General features: G+C 56.1%; 1 protein-coding gene across 2 annotated transcripts in view; it reads right to left on the reverse strand.

The window, feature by feature from the left end:
• Positions 1–22,423, reverse strand: part of LOC114500330 (NADPH--cytochrome P450 reductase) — a 74,699-nt gene that overhangs the window by 985 nt on the left and 51,291 nt on the right. For both annotated transcript variants that reach the window (XM_036020793.1, XM_028517001.2), the window contains exons 3-13: positions 12,126–12,174; positions 7,814–7,942; positions 5,996–6,145; positions 5,309–5,433; positions 4,773–4,862; positions 4,393–4,491; positions 3,247–3,363; positions 3,027–3,145; positions 937–1,118; positions 610–759; positions 15–285 (exon numbers count right to left, since the gene is read on the reverse strand). In XM_036020793.1, coding sequence (XP_035876686.1) covers positions 15–285; positions 610–759; positions 937–1,118; positions 3,027–3,145; positions 3,247–3,363; positions 4,393–4,491; positions 4,773–4,862; positions 5,309–5,433; positions 5,996–6,145; positions 7,814–7,942; positions 12,126–12,174 — 1,481 coding nt within the window. The remainder of the gene's footprint in view (positions 1–14; positions 286–609; positions 760–936; positions 1,119–3,026; positions 3,146–3,246; positions 3,364–4,392; positions 4,492–4,772; positions 4,863–5,308; positions 5,434–5,995; positions 6,146–7,813; positions 7,943–12,125; positions 12,175–22,423) is intronic.

Below are 22,423 nucleotides of genomic sequence, written 5' to 3' on the forward strand. Positions count from 1 at the left end.
GCACCCACACTCACCCTGCTGCCGCAGCCAGGCCCGCTCCTGGATGAAGCCTATGAAGGGGGCGACCCCGGTGCCGGGGCCCACCATGATGACGGGCGTGGTGGGCTTGAAGGGCAGGCGGAACTGGGACTTGCGCACAAACATGGGCACCAGGGCCCGGCGGCCATTCTCCCCAGCGGGCTCCTTGGCCCGAAGCCAGCTGGTGGCCACTCCCTTGTTGATGCGGCCAGACTTGGCCTCATACTCCACGGCCACGGCACAGATGTGCACGGAGTTGGGGTGGACCTGGAGGGGCAGGAGTGAGCTCAGTGCCCAAGGCCCCTTTCTGCCACCAGCCCTGTCACCCGAGCCACCTCGGCACAGGGTTCCTGCTCAGGGCTTCTCCATGGTGCCCAGACCGCAAAAGCCCCTTTCCAGCAGTTTTCCTGACTGGCTCTCGGCACCGGGGCTGTACAAAGCGTGTAGCCTGGCAGCCCAGCCTACTGGCAGCACTGCCCAGCGGACCCGGTGAGCTGTCCCGGGTGACTGAGTCCAGGGGGGCTGTGTGCAGGGCCCGTGCGCCTCAGAGAAGCCAGCGCTGTGCTTTCTGTACGCTGGCCAACCCCTCACCTTGGAGGAGGAAGCGATGGAGTAGTAGCGGGCCTGCAGCCGCGGCAGCAGCTCACACAGGTGGTCGATGGGGGGCCGCAGGGATGGGTAGTCCTGCAGGATGGCCAGGATGTGCCTCCGAGCCTCAACCACCCAGCTCAGGTACAGCTCCTGGGGAAGGCAGAACATGGGGTGAGATGCAGGTGAGGGGACACAGTGGTCCAGAGGACAGGGCTGAAGTGGGACCCAAGCCACTTGGAGAGTGGCCTGGGGGTGCTGCCCGGGAGCTTCAGCCCAGGGCTGAGGAGGTTGTAGTCAGGGTGCTGGAAGCAGGAACAGCTGGCTTACCTTGCCTTCACCCGAGGAGGATGCCATCTTGCGCAGGTGTTCCTGCTCCGAGGGCTCTGAGGCGTACTGGGCCAGCTCGTAGAGCACATTGGTGCGCGGTGGGTTGGTGATGTCCAGGTAGTAGGTGAGGGCTGTGCGGTAGGTGGTAGGGCAAGGGAATGGATGCTTCTTGTTGGATTCCTCTGCAGGGACAGATAAGGCAGGATTTGGGGTGAGTGGGGTGCCATGGGATTGGAGGGGGGGAGCCAAAGCCTATTCTGCAGGAAGCAAGTGGCCCGGCTGGCACTGGAAGCAAGGCCAGCTCTTTGCAGCACTTCCTTGGCCCTGGTGGCTGAGCCTCAGGCTTTCAGCCAGCCTTTAGCTTGAACCAGACAAGTAGTGCTTATCAGAGGCCCGACCTTGCTTGGGGACCTGGCACCGTTGCCCCTCCAGGACAGTGAGACCCTAAGTGGCTCAGAGAGAGGGCTGCAGAGGTCGAGCTGCCCAGGCGTGTCCTGCCTGCCTCCGGGCTGGGCCTGGCTTCCTGTGCAGGCCCCAGGCTCATGGCCAGGAGACGAGACACTGGGGCTTTCAGTTGTGATGGCAGAGCCCCGCCAAGTCAGTTTGTATGTGTGGACACACCAGCGGGTCTACACAGGGCACACAGATGAGCTCTTGGCGCAGCATCCTATGCACTCCAGCTGCAGCCACTGGCACAAGCCCAACCGCCAGCCCTTGCTGCAGCCTTCTGCGGCCACTAGCCGACGGGCAGCTTTGCTGACCTCCTCCCCACAGTCAGGCCAGAGCAGGACACAGAAGGGCCTGCCTGGGAGCCACCAGAAAGCACCTCCACCTCCAGAAGCATGACATGACGCTGGGGGCTGTCTGCGCCTGTGCAGATGAGCTCTGCAGAACCGCTGGGAGGGTTGCCGAGGACACACAGAGGGCCTGGTGCAGGAAGGGCTCAGCATTTAGGGGTCTGGGTCTATTCTTTGGAGGGGTTTGTACTGAAGTGTAACCTACATGAAATATACAAGTTATACGTACAAGGCTTAATGGATTTTCACAAACTGAGCATCCTTGTGTTCACACAGATCAAATAGCTGGGTGTTCCCAGCACGCCGGGGCCCTCGGCGCTGAGCCTGGAAACAGGGCTCAGGCTTCACACTAGGGGGCGGGTGTGTGAGAGCACCTTCTCTAACGCTATACTTGGGGACTTCCGAGCCGCCACACCTCCTCCTGAGCAGCTCTCTGCAGGAAAGGGCCGCCAGCAGAGGTGCAGATTCTCCTGCGGGGAGAGGAGGCACACCACCACCTCCCCCCAAAGGGCGCCACCTCTGACGGCACAGGGGCATGCCGCACGGGGGGAGAGACGGACCCAGTGCGTGTTCACTGTGCCCCTACTGCTATCATGACCAAGTACAGTTGACATAAATCAACCCCCTTCTGTGCTGTTCCTTTGGAGGGCCGACTCTGGAGCTGGTGAGAAGGCGCAGCCAGGCTAGGGGCACCGAGGACAGGAGTGAGTGGGCAGCGCCAGGGAGAGCTGGGCCCCATGTGGGGTGGTCAGTGGGGGGCCCAAGGGTCAGAGCAAGAGGCCAAGACTGGGAAAACCCTGCACCATGTTTAGTGCCTCTTGCACCCCAAGCACCCTGAAAGGACCTGGGGGGCTGTTGGGGTGGCTGGCTCTGATCCCCAAGTTTGCAGGTGCGGAGATGAAGACCCTGGCCCTGGGAGAGGGCAGCCGCAGGCCCTCGGTGGCCAGGCGTGGTGGAGCCAGGCCGAGGGACAAGGGCCCTAGCCTGAAGTTCCCTCTGTCCCACAGGACACGGGGGCTGGTTAGGCACCCCCCTTCCCTCAAAGAACTATGCTAGAGAGGTGATGGAAGGAACCCCACAGTAGAAGCCAGACCCCACAGCTGCTCTGCTCCCCAACTCCCAAGTTTGCTGCAGGACCAATAACCGTGGCACCTCAGGCGTGAGGGTCCTCTTGGGCACCAGGGCTTCAGGCCTAGGCCCCTCAACCTATGGGCCTTGCCAAGGGACCCATTTCCTGCTGACCGCCTCAGGCCCGGGCAGGCAGGCAGGGGTGGCCTTGATTCCAGAACTCACCATCCAGGTTGTTCAAGGACATGACGACATCCAGGTCAGCACCCAGGATCTCACCAATCTGGTTGACCAGGGCAGAGTCGTTGGCTGGGTAAACAGCTACATGGTCACCAGATTCATACCTGGAGGGGAGATGAGATGTAAGGTTCAGGAGGAGGGCGGAGGCCTCTGTACCCAGATCTGGAGGCCCTAAGTGAAGCGGTGGGAGACGGGTGGCTGGTACCTGATTTTAGAATCCGAGATGTCTAATTCCAGGTGCATGAGGTGTCTCTCAGTTCCCTGGTTCAGCTTCCGGTTGGTGGTGACGACCGCTAAGAAAGGGTTCTTGGCATCAAAGGGGCTGGGTGGGGAGGAGAGCAGCTCAGTGATTGGCCAGGTCTTCAGTCTGAATGTCCCTGCCCCAGAGGGATCCTTCCGCTTTCACAGAACGCTGGGAACCTCAGAGCCGGCCTCCAAGGGCCAGGAGGAAACCTCTCCAATTATGTCACGGGTTTTCCCAGCCTCATCTCAGGCAGTGCTCCTGACAACCCACAATGTGGTTAGGGATCGGTTATCAGTGTCTCCATGTACAGATATGGAAACTGAGGCTGGGCCCTAAAAGTCAGGGAGACCCTCCACACTCTGAACCCATCGGTGAGCTGAATGCAAAGGACCAGGCCATTGAAGGTGGCTCCCCAGGAGAGAAGGTGCTTGTGTCCCCAGGTGACTGTGGAGCAGAGCCTCCCCTGACTTGCCCTGGGCTGCAACACCAACAGGAGGTGAGCTTTACTCTGTAAAGTCACCGACATGCTGGGGCCTCCTGCAGGGCTGCGGGAGCCACGCTGCCTGTCCTGAACCCCGGATGCACGGGGAGGGCGTTCCTGGGCAGCTCCGGCAGTGCCCAGGTGTAAGGCAAAGCAGGGGCCCAACAGAGGGCCGTTATGTTTTTGGACAAAAAGTCCAAATATAGAGGCAGAATTTAAGAAAGCGTGCCCTATTGCCAAAGTTCAACCTAGAACTTGCTATGTCCTGGTTCAGGAACTGGTATGCATCCCCCACCCCAGGATATTTACAGAGCAAAATGTCAGAGCAGATTAAGTACAAATTGAGCAAGCGCCCGTCTCTCAGAGGCTATGCCCTGGGCTGAGGGGCTACGGGGTGGGGAGGGGTCCTGAGGGCCCTGAGCACAAAGCAGCCTCCCACCTCTCGACCCTAGGCCTCATGCCCTCCTGTGCTGTGGAGATCCCCCACCCATGTTCACTTCTGGGCAATGCTAAGGACTGTCCCTCAGGGATACACAGGACTACAGGCTGTTTCCCATCCCAGGCACCTGAGAGAGGGGCGCGCCAAGGGCCACAGGGCCTGGCCCCCAACCACGCTTCCCACTCACGGTTTCTGGTGCTCGTAGCTCTTCAGGCGGCCCATCTCCCCCACGTACACCTTGGCCATGTCCATGTCTGTGTGGACCACAAGCTCATACTGGCGAATGCTGAAAAGGGGAGGTTGAGGGTGAGGTAGGGCGCTGGCGGGGACTGGGGGCCGCAGGGACAGTCCCGAGGAGGAGGGAGGCTGCGTCGGGGAGGGAAACGGTCAGGAGACAGGCAAAGCCCAGCACCTCAGCCTGGGACCTAAGGCTCTCCAGTGTCTGACCGAGCTCCCACCAGCCTCTTCCTCCAGCCCCCCCGCCCCCACCACCCCAGCAAGCCGGGTCTCCCGCCGCAGGAGGCACTCACCCTCGGCCCCCAGCCCCATCCACAGGCACACACTCACCTGGACTCTTCTCCAGTGGCCTCCACCCCAAAGTGCTCGCACACAGCCGGCCAAAACTGCTCTCGCCACGTGATGAAATCCTCCTCCAGGCTGGGGAGAAGAGGTACTGAGCCAGGCCCCAGGCCACCCAATCCCAGCAATGAGACCCTGCAATGGGCTGGCTTCCCCAACAGCCTGGACCCTCTCTCCAGCGCCCCCAAGGGTTGGAGGGCTCCTTTCGAGCTGCCACACCCAGTGATGTAACCTGAGGCACCAGGAGGTGTCTGGAGTTTCTGTGCTAAAGGTGGGCAGCTCCACGTGAGCTGGGCAAACCGGGAGGGTGTGGAACAGCAAGGAAGGCCCACTCAGTGGGGGCTGGGGGGTGGGCAACTCCCTTCCCTGCGTGACATGGAGTTTCAGCAGACACCATGGCTTTGCACCCCCGTCCTGTGCCACAGCCACCCTGGACCCCGAGGCTCCTGACACCTGACAGCTGGGGTTGGGGGGGTCCCAGGGAGGGGAGGCCCAGCACGAGAGTCTGGGTCTGGTGCACTCACTTCCCGTCATCGTCGCCCATTCCCAGCTCAAAGATCCGCTGGGCACCAAGCTGCTCCAGCCGCTTGTCCACATACTTGCCCATGGCATTGAAGTGCTCATAGGTCTTGTTCCCAAGGCCAAACACCTGTGTGGACAGAGGGGTGGGTCAGAGGCCTGGCCAGCGGTCAGGGCTGGGTTTCCCCTGCAGGGCTGGTCAAGCCACTAGGCAGCACTGTGAGGTGGGCCACCTTTGGCCCCTGGAAGTAGCTTCATTTTGGTGACCTGTAGCCAAGGGTCCCCTCCACAGCCAGTCTCTAAGCCTCAACCTTGGATGGCAAGCACGGGCAGTTCACCTGCCCCACTGGGCTCTCCCTGCCCAGCTGAATCTTGGACATCCTGCCACACCCTCCTTGTCTTCAGCTCCAGCCACAAATGCCCTGAGGAGCAAAACAGGGCTGGGACGTCGGGGAAGAAGCTCTGTTATTGCTGGGGTCTGGGGTGGAAGAGGGGGCTGTTCTGCTGTCCCATGAGTAGCAGCCTTCCCCAGGGCTCCCTCCCCTGACCCCATCCAGACACCTCCGCCTGCTCTCGCTGGTCAGACTGAGGTGAGACCCCTTGGACATGGGGGTCAGAGGTCCGGGGAAGTGCCACAGGCTGCCACCTGGGAACCCGCAAGGAGCCACTGGGGGAAAGATGGAGTGACTCACCGCATACTTGACTCCAGAGAGGTCCACGTCTGTCTCCTGGAGCCAGTCGTAGAAGTCCTGAGCATTGTCAGTGGGGTCGCCTTCGCCGTAGGTGGCCATGCAGAACACTGCCAGCGAGTTCTCTATCTCTGGCAGGCTGCCCAGGTCGGCCTGGAGAGACAAGGGCAGGGCCCGGGCCCAGCGGCCGTGACTCAGCTGCTCTAGGTCAGGTCTGTACCTCCTGGGGTACAGACAAGTGAGTCAAAGGTCGAATGGGAGGGGGTGGCTTTGCAGGGGAAAGGGCATTCATAGGCACAGACAGACTGGGTTCCAGACCACCAGCTGGCACTTAGAATGTGGTGTCCTGTGCATTAGCCCTGGGGCACCACAGTAAACCTCAGTGTCCCTCAAAGTTCCGGGAGCCCAGCAGGGCCTAGGCTCTCACTAATCCCTAGCCGACTGTCCACCAACTCCAAACCCCGGTCTGGAGACGGACAGCAGTGGTTGATGCCGGTCCCCAGGACCGAGGGCAGGGCGTGCAGTGGGTGGAGGGGCAGTTTGTCTCTGGAGGCGGAGTGGCATGAGCAGGGAGCAGCTGGCGCTCAGGAGAGCACTCAGGTTCTGAGGGAAAGAACACTTGTTACGTTACTGGAGCTGCTGGAGCTGCTGGAGCAGCTGGGCCAGGAGTGGCAATGACCCCACCGGGGAGAAGCAGGAAGGCAGCTCCCTGGGGGCTTCTTCTCAGGACCAGCTGCTTGATGCCAGCCTCCTCCCTTCCTGGGCACCTAAGGATCGGCTCTCCCGTCTCCATCCTCTGCTTCTACCTGGGGCAGCTGGCCTTGCTGTCACGAGCTCTCCTGACCCAGAAACAGGCAAGCATGCTGCTGGAGGATTCCTGCACTTTGCAGAGTGGCAACCACGAGAGGGGAAGGTGAAGGAAAAGGAGCCCATCTAGGGGGAGAATGAGCAAGGCGAGCCTCCCCCACAGCCCAGGAGGAGACAGGCCGGGGCGGCTGAGCAGGCGTCGGTTCTGTGGCAGCACCAAGGAGTGCTTGGAGGAGGGGACAGGGGAGGAGCTCCAAACAGGGCCTTTCCCAATTTTCAGGCCTCCCGGCCCCTCCGCAAGCTGCACTCTTCCCTCCAGCCCTGTCCCTGCTCCTGCTCTGGCCCAAACACAGGAGTTTATGGCCTCACTTCAAAGCCCAGCAGAAAGGTTCCCAGAGATGGCCCAACCCACATCCCTCGTCTGTGTTGCGAGACAAGAAAGGCCCGCAGGGGCAGGGGCTCCCCAGGCTCACACGGGCGGCCACGGCGGAGCAGGGTTAGAGCCCAGGTCCCCCCAGTCCGCTCCCCTGCTGCTGCAGTTTGGGGGTGGGGTGCAGTGTGGAGATGGAAACAGTTCCTCTCACAACCTGCTGAGACCCTCTTACATTTAAAGCCACACCCAGCCCACTTCCGCCAGCACCTACCCAGCACTGGCAAAGGACGGCATGGAGAGCGTGAAAGACAAGTGAGAGTGGTGCTGGGAGCTCACACGCACACATGTGCATTTTAAAAAAATTGAATATTGCAGTGACATTGGTTAATAAAATGATAAAGGTTTCAGGTGCACAATTCTACAACACAGCATCTGTATATTGTACTGTGTGTTCACCACCCAAGTCAAATCACCGTTCAAAACCGGGGCCATCTGGCTGTTCTTACGAAGAACAGGAAACACCCACTCCTGTCTGTCCCCGTGGCTGCCTCAGCCCTTGGAGCACCTCCATGACGCAGGGACGCCTTCCTTCCTGCTGCTGGAAGGCTGGGAGGAAGAGCCGGGGTGTGGTGGGAGCTCACCAAGTCATACTCCTCGGGGTCTGCTGCCATGCCCCGCATGCCGTAGCGGTGGGCGTCCTTGGACAAGCGGTTGGCAAACTCCTCCGCGGTCCCCGTCTGGGAGCCGTAGAACACGATGATGTTCCTGCCCTGGAGAAGGCCAGACACGTGGGGTCAGTGCAGGGCCAAGAAGCACAGGTGTCACTAGAGACTCCAGATGACCACAGGGGCAGGCCAGGCGGGTGGGGCACCTCAGGGCCCCTTCCTCTTGCTCCAAGTCCCTTCTAAGTCACTCTGGGGCTAGGGCCTCACTGCCACAGCCCCCATGGTGGACGGGGGCAGTGGCGACTCCAGCCATCAAGGTGATCTTACACAGCCACTCAAGATCACACTTTGGACAGATTTTTAAATGACGTGCAAAAAACACAAAAGAATGTTCAGTTAGAAGCTGGTGACTGTGTGTGTGTGTTTTGTTTATATACATTCATACGTTCACCGAAGAAAGACTGGCAAGAAATACAACAAGAGTGTCTGGGAGCTATGGGTGGGTTTTTCTGGGTGATTATGAACGTGATACATGTTGATGCAAACGCAGGCAGTAGGGGGGGACCATATGGATGGGCTCACACATTCTCCCCCATCCACCCTCCTACTGTGCCTCCCACAGCTGCTGCTGAAAGAGGCCCAACCCCGCTCCCCAGACTCCCCAGCAGCCAGGAACGCAGCAAGGGAGGCCCAGCCGACCGGATGTGCTTTTCGGGATCTGGAAGGTGGGAGGGGGGCACAGGCCACCTTCTGGTCCTCTCATGGGGATGAGAGGTTTCTCTCAGTGGTATCCAGGGCCCCCAGTCTCTAGAGGGGTCTGGTTTTTGCACCCAGCCCAGCGGATACAGGTGCAAAGGACAAAATAAGACATATGGATTATAATTGGTTTAAAGTGTTCTCATACTACATTTCCTGAGTTTTTTACAAACCACTTGAAAAAGTATTTTAAAATGATTGCTACAAAAGCTACTGAATAAAGGAGAAAATACTTCAAGTTAAGGGAACCAAAGAGGATATAAAATAGTAGCTAAATATTTACGATAGAATCAAAACATGGTAAGTGCCTAGGAACAAACCTTGTAAGAAACACACAAGAAGCTACGGAGTGGTAAGGGCCCAGCGGAGGGAGAGGTGCTCTGGCGCTGGAGAGGAGAACTCAGCACACGAGATGCCCGTTCTCCCTACATCCATACGGGAATGTAATGTGATCTAATAAAACCTTTGCCAGCTCTTTTTTTCCCTCTCAATAAATTGGCTAGAAGTCCTGAGGAAAAACCATCACGACTCCATGCACAGGAGCACTGTCTGGCCACGAAAGGGAAGGAAGGGCAGACCCACGCCTGCGCAGGGGAACCCTGAGGACGCTCTGCCAGGCGGCAGGTGCCAACACAGAAGGCCACAGAGCGTGCGAGTCCATTCACACGCAACGGCCGGGACAGGCAAGCGCAGAGAGAGACAGAGCAGATTCGCAGCTGCTGAGGGCGAGGGCGGGGGACTGGGCAGTGGGGAATGACTCTTAATGGGATGGGGTTGCTTTGGGGGATGATGAAAATGTTCCCACATTAACTGTGGTGATGGTGGTGTGCACGACGCTGTGAATATACTAAAAAACACTAACAGTGTATACTTTAGATGCATGGACTGTATGGAATGTGAATTGTCTCCATAAAACTGTTATCCCAAATAAACACACACATCTGAAACAAGAGCCAGGGACACTGAAAATGGGAGCGCTGGTGGGGGGGCGGGGCGTGCCTGGCACTACTGGGTGCTGAAACAAGGCACAAAACCTCAGCAATTAAAGCAGTATGATATCGCACATACCCAGACAGCCGGATCAGAGTGTTAGAATAGGAAAATATGGAAACAGACCCCAAAACTCATGGGGATTATGTATGTGATAAAACCAGTGGAGAAAAGATAGACTCGATTACACGGAATTCTGACTGTACAAAAAAAGCAGCGTTGGATCCATACCTTACATGTAATGCCAGGATGAAGCCCAATCGACTGAATTCTAAATATGAAAAGTGAAACCACAAAGATACTAGAAGAAAGCATGACAGAACCCCTGGAGCGTGGGGTGGGCCTCCCAAACGATACCTCCAAGTCTGGGAGCCAGAGAGGGAAGAACGAGGTGGGCCGTGGAACACACGTGACAGACCAAGTTAAAGCAAACTATTAACTGGGAAGATATTTGTGAGTCCTATCACAGACAGGGTAGATCTCCCTAAAAACTTGAGGCAGTTCCTCAAGAAGGATCAATCCTGACAGAAAATTGGGCCAAATATTCGAACAATCTATGAAAAGAAAAGAAAAAACAAATGCCACTGTAACATATGAAAATCCACTTAACCTCATTCATAAGAAAAATACAACTCAGAACTACACAAAGATGGCTTTTTTTTTTTAAACCTAGAACACTGGCACAACCCCAGACTGTGGTAACAAGCTGTCGTGAAGCTGCGAGGATAGGCCGCCCCCCACCCCCCCATGGCCAGTGCGAGGGCCCCGGTGCCGCTTCTACAGGGGCGGGGGGCTCGGCAGCTTCAGACACAACTACAAATGTACATGCCTTTTGATTCAATAATTTCACATCAGGGATCTTTTTGTGCTGTGGTACCTCGGTACTCGGCTTTAATTTGCTCCAGAACTTGTGACAAGTGCCCAAACCGGTAAGTACCTAACGATGAAGCATTTTCTCTTGTGGGGCAGTGTCATGACTCATGCAAGTTCTAGCAAGCGTGACGAGTCTCGAGCAAGCGCCAAGTGCTGAAACATTTTTTTTCTCATCAAAATGCAATGAATATAGGGTTTGATTAGTTCTGAAGCCGATGAGAATCGAGGTATGACTGTATTTGCAAACATGCAAATTGATCTATATAGTCACAGCAGCACCTTAAGATTAGAAATATTCCAAGGACCCATCAGCAGAGTGGTATTTAAAGATACAGAATACTTCACGGTCCCATACTGGAATCGTTACGCTGCTGTAATAAAGAATGAGGAAGGTGTCTTTGAATTGCTACGGAAGGACCTCCAAGATATATCATTAAGTCAGCACAGTCTACAACACTGTGTACAAGATGTGTCCAGAAGGTGTCCAGCTATGGAATATGAAAAACAGAGACATTTACTGAAGAAGATACACAATACAAGAAACACTGTACATAGGACAATGACACCTCAGTCCCCTTCAAAGTAGGCACCTTGGGACCTCACACTGTTCTCCCAGTCACCATCCGCTGCCCTGTTGTATTTTCCTGAATCTCATTGATGGTCTGAAATCTCTTCCCTCTCAAAGATGATTTTAGTTTGGGAAAAGCCAGAAGTCACAGGGTGACAAATCTGGGCTGTACAGGGGCTGAATCACCTGAGTGATTGGATGTTTCACAAAAAAACTCTACATGAGACGTGATGTGTGAGCGAGTGTTGTTGTGATGAAGCTGCCTATCACCACTTGCCCACAGCTGCAGCCTTCTGAATCATCCAGTTTCCACAGAGGAAGTTCAAGCTTAACACACAACTTGATGCAGATTCATTGTTCTACTCACTCAGTCATTTTGAATTCGACAACCACACAGTACACATGCTCACTCAGCAGTATCTATTGCCCTACTGACTAGTACAGTGAAGTCATCATTGTTCATGCATGCACACTCCAGTCCACCCTCCTTGGCTGCCAGGTTACATGGGTGTCATGCAAACTGTTCTTGTTATATTAACAATAGCTGGACTTTTCCTGGAAAGACCTTGTGTACTATGCCATTTTAGTTTTAAGAAAGTATAAAATAAGAATCTCTGTGTTTTTGTATGTGCACAAAGGAGCTCTAGAAGGATCCATAAAATGCTAAGAACAGTGGCGATGAGTGGCAGGAACCAGAGAGGCTTCCCATGAAGTAATTGTGGATTTGAACCCTGTGAATGTGGTACCTTTCCACACATTAAAAATCTGAATGAAAACAGAGGTAGAACTGCAGCTGTGCCAGGACCACAGCTATGTGAGGCTTACGTCTGCTCGAGCGCTGAGCCTGGATGGGAGGGAGGACGCAGGATGGCATCCGGAGCTACGGGGATGGTTTATTCTTACAGTTTGTTTGTCCAAGAAGTAAATATTCAAAAAAACAAAGCAAGCTGTCCCAGCAGCTTTGGGGCTGTGGTACGACGCGAATGCACACACAAGAGAGCCGGCCCTGGGTGCCTACCCGCTCTTTCCCGTCCAGTGCAGTTGGCACCCCCCGGAGCCAAGACTTGCTGGCCATAGCCCAAACTCAGAGGGCAGACTCACCGTCTTCTTCATCTTTTCCACGAAGCTGCTGTCTTTGACAGAGGGGGTCCTGAAAGACAGAAGTGTCAGATGAGCGTGGGGTGCTTGTGGCAGCATCTCCAGTGAGCACACCGGCAGCTGTCTCTGGCCCAGTGCCAAGGCTGCCAGGCTCCCTCCCCCCTCCCTCACAGTAAATGCCAAACCTCCGAGACACCAACACTTGGCAGAGCCAGGAGCCCCCGCCCCTGACAGATGAGCACACAGAATGGCCAAGGACTCACTTCCCCATCCCGAGGCATCCATAGGCAACGGTCCCCACGGCCTTTCCTCACCTCCAATCCCTGCCTCCCACAGCACCCAGGGGTCTCCTAAATATGGGCGTGGCCGTGCTGCTGCCTGCTGCACTCTCAAACCCATGGGATAAGGGTAATCGAGTCCCTTCAGAATCTGTCCCAGCCTTGCCCAGTTCTCCCCGCCACACACCACCCTCCCCACGACGGCCCTCAGAATCCTGTGGAGCCATCACCTCCACTCAGAGCACCCTCGTCACACTTGCTTGCCAAAAGACTCCTGCTCCACCTCAAGCCCCTGACAGTTCCAATTCCCCTGGGATTCCTAGAAAACCCCACGCCTGCCTGCCCCTTCCCTGCACTGGGGCCACATTTCATCATCGCCTTCGTGGTTATCCTGGCTCTTTCCAGAGCCCTGAACTGGCCGCCATCCCCTCAGACAGCAGCGCCACTGCTGGGTCCGGCACAGCCTCAAGGTCCTCGGTCCACTCCCTACCTCCCTGAGGGCAGCCTCCGGCCCTCCCAGTCCATTTCCTGTACTTTTCTTTTAAAGATTTTATTTATTTATTTTAGACAGAGGGGAAGAGGGGGAAACAGAGAGGGAGAGAAACATCAATGTGTGGTTGCCTCTTGTGCACCCCACTACTGGACACCTGACCTGGCCCACAACCCAGACACGTGCCCTGACTGGGAATCAAACCGGCGACACTTTGGTTCACAGGCTGATGCTCAACCACTGAGCCACACCAGCCGGGGCAATTTCCTGTCCTTTTCCTTCTCTCTTTCTTTGCCCCAGGCCCACAGGGCCATCTAAAGAAGCCAAGTGAGCCTTTCCAGGGACTTCGAGGCCTAATGCAGCAAGGTGGGCAAAACAGAAGATGTCTGCAAAACAGGTACATCCGACAAAGGACTTGCTTGGGTTGAGAATATAAGAAATCATAATCCAACAGAAAAACTGTCAAAAGACTTGAAGAGGCACTTTCTTAAAAAGAGTACCTTAGTGGTCAAAAAACCCCATGGAAAGGTGCTCAACGTCCGTGCCCAGGTGAAGCCGGGGAGCGGCTAGAATTCCCACACGCTGGTCGGGGCGGCGGGTGGGCAAAACGGCACTCCTACTTTGGAAGGCTGTTTGACGGTATCTTCTATAACCCGGCAATTCACTCTTTGGTACAGACCTGGCGGAGTGCACTTGTACCCATGCACCAAGAGACACAGGGCGTGCTCTTGGCCCGCGAGCCCCCCGCAGGAAGCAACCCTATTGTGCATCAGCAGAATGAACGAACTAGCTGTGGCGCATTCCTGCACGGGAACATGTCCCGCTGCAGCGAGGAGAAAGGTGAACCCCGCACACGCTGACGTGATGAACCTCACCCACCTGGTGTTGGGGGAATTAAGCCAGAGTGAAGCGTGCACGAGTGTGACTTCATTATATAAAGTCCCCAAACTGTCAAAACCGAGGTGCGGGGAGAGTGGGCAGGGGTGGCAGGGAGACTCCTGGGGGCTGGGGATGATCTGCTCTTCGATCTAGGCGGTGAGCACCACTTGTTCACACGGCGAGAACCACCGTTCTGCATGCACCTTTCTGCAATGTCACATCTCAGTAAGAAGTTTATATTTACTCTCGGGCAACAAGGGTTGCCCATTAAGGGCAATGAGGTGGAGGCCAGGCAGGAGCTCTGGAGTCAGGCACACGCGTGTGCCAGGCCTAGCCTGCCAATTCGCAGCTGAGTGAACTTGAACCAGGAATTCATTGCCCCTCTACTAGAAAATGGGGATAACCAATCCCACTTCAGAGGCTTTGGCAAAGATCAAGTGTAAAAAAGGATACAAAGGGCCCAGGAGAGCATGCAGCACAAGGCAGGCTGCATCATACAGGGCTGTCCCTGGGAAGGGAGCTCCGGCCCCTCCAACCGCTGCCAGACCACAGCCAGCAGCAGGGAGTCTGAGCAGCCAGAGGGCACCACCAAGTCCTCACACAAAAGCTTGTGGTGCAGAGTGACAGCAGGTGTGTGCAGGCAGGTGCTGAGTTTTCCCACAGTTTTTCAAAAGTTAGCTGATGGCTGGCCTCCACACTCGTGCCATTTATGAGGGGGAACCCCCCCCAAAAAAACCCTGAATTATTTTTTGGAGGGTGTGCCTCTTGTAGTATAGGCTTCCCCTGCTAGGTGAGTGTTCTAAGAACCCATTGTATCATTGTACCAACTGGCGTTGTTGTGAGAGGCTGCGTTCGGCTTCAGTGAATTTTTTGGAAGACTCTTTCAACACATTTGCCCATTTCATGATGGGGGATGTATGAGCACACCTGCCCAAAGGGCCTGTTTAGCAGCTTCTGACCAAAGACATCATGATCTCTGTGCCCTACCCACTACGTTATTTTGGTTCCCTGGATGAAAAAAATCCTCATAGGGAAACGTTTTGCTGCGAAAGAGGTGAAACAAAAACCCTAATGCACTAAAAGGCACCAACAGCAACAAGTTCAAAAACTGTTTTGAGCAGTGGAAAAAGTCTCAATAGGTGTATTGCTTCAAAGAGAGAATACTTTGAAGGTGACTAAAGTTTAAATCTTTAAGAATACACAATATTTTATAAATAAATTCCAGGGAATTTTTGGTCCCCCCTTGTATTTATTTAGCAAACCCTTTTAGCAGAGTGGCTAAGATTGTCCCAATTTGCAATTCAGACAAATTCAGCTGAGCAGCTGTGCTGTTTCCATGGATGGAGGGGGCAGATGGGACCAGAGTGGGGCAGAGAGGGACTCAGTGAGGCATGAAAGGGCCCAAGGGGGGCTGTGCCTGAGTGAGGTGGGCTGCACTGGGGTCAGGAGAGAGCAGGGCTGGCCTCGGGGAGGGTGCAGAGCCTCCCCTTTTCCTCCTGCCTGACCGGGGCTCTCCGGAGGCCGTCTGGAGATCCGTGGCTCCTTTCTGCCTTTAGCCCACCAGCCAGGGGTCTACCGGCTGGTCTGAAAGGCTGGCGGGGGGTGAGCGTGCAACCAGACACTTCGGCCGTGAGGCGATACGTTGGAAATGTGGGGTCTCAGGGGAGGTGACCCAAGATGACACCCAGAAAGCCCATACCACAGAGAAGTACACCCCCAACCGCAATACAGGGGGCACTGAACACCCATTCCATACACAGCGACAGAGGCTCGAAGGCAGCACTTGTGACCCACCCTCTGGCCAGCCGGTGGCTGGGCAAGGACCAGTCCCAGCCTGATTGCAAGCCCTTCCCCTGCACCCGGCAGTGCACAGCGAGGCGCTGAGGAGCGCAGCGTCAGCAGGCACGCGAGCACGTCACAGGAGCACAGAAGCGATGTTCCTCAGGACGGGAGGCCTGGGGTCCGCGGAAGACCTCACTAAGTGAAGGTTTCTTTTAAGAATGCCTCTGCGGAGCTGACTGGACATGTAGGTTTGCAAACATCACGACAGAAGTTTCGTGTTTAAGCCCCCACTGGTTTTTCACTGGGTTAGTGGGTCCAGGGCTGTTGGGACCTACTAACCTATTTAGTATGAAATAGCAGGCTGCTTTTAGAGCCTCAGCGTTAAATAACGTGACACGTGGGTCCTGTGGGGCAGGGCTCGGCGCCTGGCGGGGATGCTCGGCTCGTCCCCTCTGTCCCGGGGGCCTTGTCAGTGCAGCAGTCCCTCAAGGGGCCGGGAGAGAGGCAGCTGGGGGCCACCTGCCTGGGCTTTCCCACCCGCCCATGGCCTATCCTCACGGAAACCCAGAGGGGCCCTCCCTCCGACCCCCCACAACCCCGGCACCCCCAAGGCAGGCCCACCCCAACGTGAGCAGGGCCAGGGTAAGAGCGGGAATGGAGGCCCTCGGGCCGCCCCCTTTCTCTTCCTACTCCCAGCTCCAACCCAAACCGCAAAGGGGTCTTGTGTCTGGACATCATCCCTACATGTCCAGCTTCTCTCCATGTCCAGCCACCAGCAGCCACATCTTCACTCCCCTTTAGTTGACGCGCAGCCTAAGCCAGAGGGCTACGCTCCACCTCCGTGCTGACATGGCGTGCTCGCAGGGCCGCGGCCCAACGCACGAGCAAGGTGCACAGGGACCTGCGTCCTGCTGCCACGCTCCCCCCGAACCCCGAGCCGAGGGAAAGCACGACCTCTGAAACGCAGATCGAACGTAGGTCCAAACTGACTGTTCAGAAAACTGTCAGCAACCTAGATAAAGGTCTGATGAAATATTATGAGGAAAAAGCAGATACAAGACTAAATGCAGTTTCCATTTATGTGAAATGCGCAGGACAGGCGAATCCAGACAGATGTAGCAGTGCCAGGGGCTGCGGAGGGGAGGAGGGGAGCGACTTAATAGGGGCAGTGTTTCTCTCTGAGGTAACAAAAATAGTTAAAAATATAATTTATTGATTTTTAGAGAGAGGGGAAGGGAGAAAGAGGGAGAAACATGAATTTGTTGGTCCACCCGATCATGTATCCACTGGCAGATTCTCGCATGTGCCTGACCAGGGGTCGAACCCGCGAACTGGCCCATCAGGGCGACGCTCTAACTGGGCTACCTGGCCAGGGCTGGACGTGCTCTGAACAGACAGTGAGGGAGGCTGTACAATCTGTGACTACAGTAAAAGCCGTGAGATTGTGCACTTTAAAATGGTTAATATGGTGAAGTTTAAGGGGTGTGAATTTTAATTTTACCTCAATTAAAAAAATGAAAACAGAGTAAATGCATTTAGTTGACACCCAGAAGGGGCTAGGCGTGAGGTCTGGGATGCTCATTCACATGGGCCTCCTCCTTCTCAAGTTCTCAGCTGCTGCCGGCCACCGTGCGGGCATGCGGCCTGACAGTGCAGAGCCGGGGAGACGCCAAGGTAGTGAACACACCTCCCCTCACACTCGCTCTTTCCCAGGGCGCTGTGTGTGATGGCCAGGAGGAAAACAAGGGTCCATGTCCTTAAAACACGGAGTGTACAGTATTAATTCATCACAGAAAATCACCAGCATCCTGCCAGAATAGCAAAGGTTTAGGATAACAGGTGAGATGATTTCTGTAGTTTCCTAATTTTTTTGTTTTCCACACTATTTTTATAACTAAAAATACATTTTATATTTTTAAAAAGCGGGGGGCAACTCAAATGTCAAAAAATAGGGCAAGGCAGCACCTGGCCATGCCCGGCACGGAGCGTGCTGCCTTCTGCCCGCTTCTCGGGCGCTCAGCCAGAGTCCTCTGCACAGCAGCAGGCTGGCGGGGCCTGAGACGGCCTTTGGAGCGCTCCCTGCCCACCTGAGAGGCCTGATGCCAGCCACAAAGCCACCTCCTATTTCTTCGGAAAGGACAGAGGCTTCCACAGAAGCTGCGTCTGGACAAAGGTGGGTGTGCAGACTTGTGGAGAAAGGAACAAGCTCGCTCCCCCAGGGCCCACCGAATGCAGGGCCACTCCTCCATCCACAGGGCAGGCACGGCAGCCTGGGGTGGGCGGGCACGTGCCAGCACCCTGGGCAGCCGGCACAGCAGGCGTGAGACTGAACAAGGCAGGTCTGCCTTCCAAGGGCCGACCACCTGGTCAGGGAGAACTGTGGCAGGATGGGAGGGGCCGCACATCAGGAGCAGAGACTTGGTTTAAATCCTGGTTCTGCCACCAAATGAGCCTGTGACGAGTCACAGCCTCTCAAGGCCTGAGAGTCCTCTTATTGAGAACACTGCATCGTGGCCTCTGTGGCCCCCGTGGCCCCCCAGTGCCCTGCACGGCCCCTGGGACTTAGTTACCCCTCAGGGATGAAGAGGGTATTCTCTAGAAGAATGAGGCTGTTTGGGGCACACTGTGCTTCCCACAGCCCAGAGGTGGCCTGTGCTAAGACCGACCGGGTGGATCAGATGGCCCAGGCCACAGTGCTTCAGAGGGAGCAGGCACCATGACTGGAAAAACCAGGGAAGACCTCTCAGAGGAGATGAGCTCTAGTTTCAGAGATGAAACGACTCCCAGGAGAGAAAGCCATGGGAACCGGCCGCAGATGGGCTCCTAGATGCGCCCACGTGGCTGGTGGGGAGCTCGGCTCCGGCACTGAGAGCCGGGAGTCTGTGGGGAGGAGGGCCTCCGTGCGGCCTCCTGCAGCAGCTGCACAGGGAGGGAGTCCCAGGCTGGCGGCTGCTGAGCAGAGGGGGGAGCCCTCCAGGCAAGTCTGCCTGGCAACATCAGAGGCAGGCAAGATGGCTAGCCCTGCCTGTCCCGGGCGAAGGGTTCTCCCAAGAAGCATGAGCACCTCTGAAGGCCAGCCCTGGGGAAAGAAGAACACTCCCACCCTCTGCCCTTAGCTCCAGAGATGGCCTCCCAAGAGCCCGGGCAGACCGAAGTCTGTGAGAGAAAAAAAGAAACCCGAGGGGACTGGGGGGGAATTCCCACGCCTTTAGCCAGTGCCCCAACATGTGCAGTTTCCCGACATTTGTGCTCGTTACACCTGGTTACCGCTGCGCCATTCCTGAGTGTGCTCCACAGGCCTCACCCCACCTCACAGCTTCGCACCGAAACTTACACACGGAACCTGTTCTTTCACAGGCTGCGGAGTCGGTGACTGGGCCTTCCTGGCTTCCAGTCCACATCCTGCCCTTCAGAAACAGAAAAACACAGCCTGCACATCCGGGACCGAAGGGGCCAGCAGTGCCCCTGCCCAGCCAAGCCCCCCGGGGCTTGCCCTCAACTTAGCTGGTCAACTCCACACAGCACCCTCTTTGTGCCTTCGGGGCATCCCTGCCCAGGAAGAAGTTACGTCCTCGTTCGAGTATAGGTGTCACGTGTCCCTCAGCCAGGGGGGCACCGACCCAGTCTGCTGTCAGGGGCACTGTTTGGAACTGACCTTTTCCGGGCCGGCTCGTCCTGCAGAGATGAGTATGCGCACCCCATAGTTTCTCGCTCCCAGCTCCAGGACTTAAGGAAGAAGGCAGGTTATTGCTGTCTCCCGGAATGGGCAGGGAGCCAGCAGCTAGGCAGTCAGGGCCTGTCCATCCTCCACATGGAGTTGGCCAGGCTCGGTAGCTCTTTAAGTGCTCCTGGGTGCCCCGAAGTCCTCTCGGAAGCCTGGCTGAGGCCCTCCATGCATCCGTCCCCATAAGCCTGGGAACGCTGAGACATCTGGCAGCTCCAGCGGGGAGGAACCAGGACTCTGGGCTGGGACCTCCCGTGATCCCCTGCGTTTGGGCACACACCCCTCCTCCTTCGGCATGGACCGAGGGAAGGAGAAAACCTTCCCAACCCCAACTCGGGTCTCCTTGGAAACTGTTTATATCAGAGTTCTTTCTTCCCACATCCTCCCCCTTTCTCATTTGGAAAAAAAATAAAATAAAAGGAAGTCATGGGGGCTGAATGAGGCTCTTCTAGACACTAGGAGGCAGGTTGCTATGGCAGGGCCCTCTCTCCACAAAGGAGGCTGCACTGATCCCACCGCCAGGGTGCCTTGGGGTCCTGTTAAATTAGATCTGGTTCCTGTCTTCCTCCCCACAGAATATACTGTGGGCCACACAGCCTAAGACACTAGTGTTAGGCTATGTCACCTGGGCACGGTGAAACCATCACATCCTACCCTCCCATTGCGAGGTGCGGGGACCACCTGGAAAGGTGGTTGCTGCATTTGCTGCTCAGATGTTTCGTCTTAAGGAGCGCCCCCTTCAGAGAACCCAAGTGTGAACAGCCCCACGGAAGAGGCTGCAGCTGGCCCAGGCTCCAAGCCCAGAGACCACGCAGCCCCAGAATGAAGCACAAAAGGTTCCAATTAGGGCTCTCCACTCCTAAATTGGGAGCAGGAGTCTCTCTGGTTCAGGCTTCAGAAGTCAGCTGGCACCCGCGGTGTGGGAAAGACGAGAGGGAGGGTGGACAAAAGCACTGAGTCACTTGGACAGAGATGAACCAAGACGTCCCAGTGTGATTCATTTGTTTCCAGTCCTGGGCAGCACGCAGAGGGATTTCTGAAAACGGCAACTCAAATTTAATTTTCTGCCCAGCAGAACTGACTTCTCCTGGGACTTTCCCCTGCCCTGCGACACACGGGTCAGCTGCTTTTGAACAGCTCCCTTCCACAGCCCAGAGCGCACTGGCGGGTCTCCCAGCCCCGGGGGGGCAGATTCCGTAGCTGGAGAGCGAAAGAGAGCTGAGACCGGTGCACGATGGCTGCAGAGCTGTGCGGCAGGCCGGCTGGCACAGGGCACACTGCGACTTTGAGGCCCCAGCAAGGGGGCCCAGGATTCTCTAACACTGGCAACGCAGGCCCAGAACCTTGGGGCAGAAAGCTATTGGTTTGGAAGAGCAGCCATTCGTGAAAACAAAGCAGTTTGCTGGAGCTTAAATTAAGAAAAAAAAAACAAACAAAAAAACCCCAGCAGCTCTCTCCACTGACAGAAGAGCAGTGCGGAGGCTGCCTCCCAGCCAGCAGGCCTGGGCAGGTGGGAGGCCAGAGCAGGTGTGGGAGGCCACAGACCGAAGACAAAAACAGGAAACGAACTCTACAAGCTGAGTGCCTACTGCATGCCAGCGAGTATTCAAGGAGCTTTATATTTTATTTCATTGGATCCTTCCCAGCTTGTGAAGTGGGCAAGGGTTTTTATCCCCATTGGACAGCTGAGGAGAGGAGGCTCAGGGGTGAAGCGGTAACTCAGATCCAGGCAGAGCGGTCCAGCACCCAGGGTTCATGTCTGCTCCCACTGAGCGCGGCTGTGCCTCCCCGTCCCAACCCATCAGTCAAGGCACCGAAGTCCCAGGTGTGTCCCTGGGACACATTCAAAGAGCGTACACCATAGCCCTTCCCAGGCATCTGAGGTCCTTGTCCTCTGGGGTGCTCTGAGGCTTGAGTGGCCTGCTGTTTTCCTCATGGATCCCCTGCCCCCGCTGCACCCCCATGCAGCCTCCACCATGTACCCACCTAGACAAAGACTGCATAGCCCGCCAAGGCCCTGGCCACCTGGCTTCCGGAAAACCACGGGGCATCCTTCGGCTTCTGTCTCCTGAGCCAGAAGGACCACTGGGCGGTGACTTGGCCTGTAAGGTGTTAGGCAGGGCTGCTGCTATTGCGCAGGAGAGTGAAGAGTGAGACTGAGGTCCAAGGAACTGCTCGTGGATATTCAGCCCATCAGTGACGGAGAGAAAAGGTCATACTGGTACCGTATCCTCTGACACCAGTATGACTTGATTCTTGTCACAAAGTGGCTCTGCCATCACATGCAATCAAAGGGGAAAGGGAAAGAAAGCAGGGTAGCTGGAGGGTAACAATGGGGTGGGGGCCGGGAGTTAGCAGGAGTGAGTGCCGAGGTGTGGGAGAACCCCTGAGGCACTGGCACCAAGGGTCCCGATGCCGCCCAGCAAGGCTGACAGGTCCACCGAGGCTCGGCTCTGCCTCGCCCTCCCAGACAGTCCACCGCTGAAGCTGCAGGCACGAGCCAGAATGGCAAACCACCCCCTCTCCTCAGAGACCAGGAAAGAACGAAAGGCCGGTGAAGGCCCCGAGCAATCCACTGGCGGTGGAAAACCCTGGCCTGAGCTCACAGGGGCAGTGCGGCCACCCTGAGCCCCTTCCTCTGGATGGTGGGACCCGTCAGGTATGGTCCGCTTCCCCTGGCGCTTTTCTCTTGGTAAAACCCATTTGTGTTTCTGTTTTCACATTTGGCAGAGCCAAGAACTCTGTATAGAAAGACACCCTAAACTCGACGTGGAAAGAACTCCCGCTCACTTCCACCTGTCGGCACTCAAAAGATAAAGATGGAAAGAAACCACACCAGCTGCCTTGACACCTGCCTTTCCTGGACCTTTTGTCCCGAGTCCCTAAGTAAAAGTCACACAGGAAAATTAGCTCTTTTGTGGCTTTTCAGATGCAACCCCCAGTGGGATGTCATCAGCAAAATCCACAGTTTCCAGTGGGAAACTCTGAGACAAACAACCTGGTCTCTTCAAAAAGCCTTCAAGGGAAAAACGGATGGAGGAGAAGCCTGTGAACTGAGACTTCTCGCCATGGTAAGAAGTAGCCAGGCACAAAAAGCTGCAGCTCCATTGTTCCATTTGCATGATGTTTGAGAAGGGGCAACCCACAG

This window comes from Phyllostomus discolor, chromosome 3 (assembly GCF_004126475.2).
Source record: "Phyllostomus discolor isolate MPI-MPIP mPhyDis1 chromosome 3, mPhyDis1.pri.v3, whole genome shotgun sequence".
NCBI lineage: Eukaryota > Metazoa > Chordata > Mammalia > Chiroptera > Phyllostomidae > Phyllostomus > Phyllostomus discolor.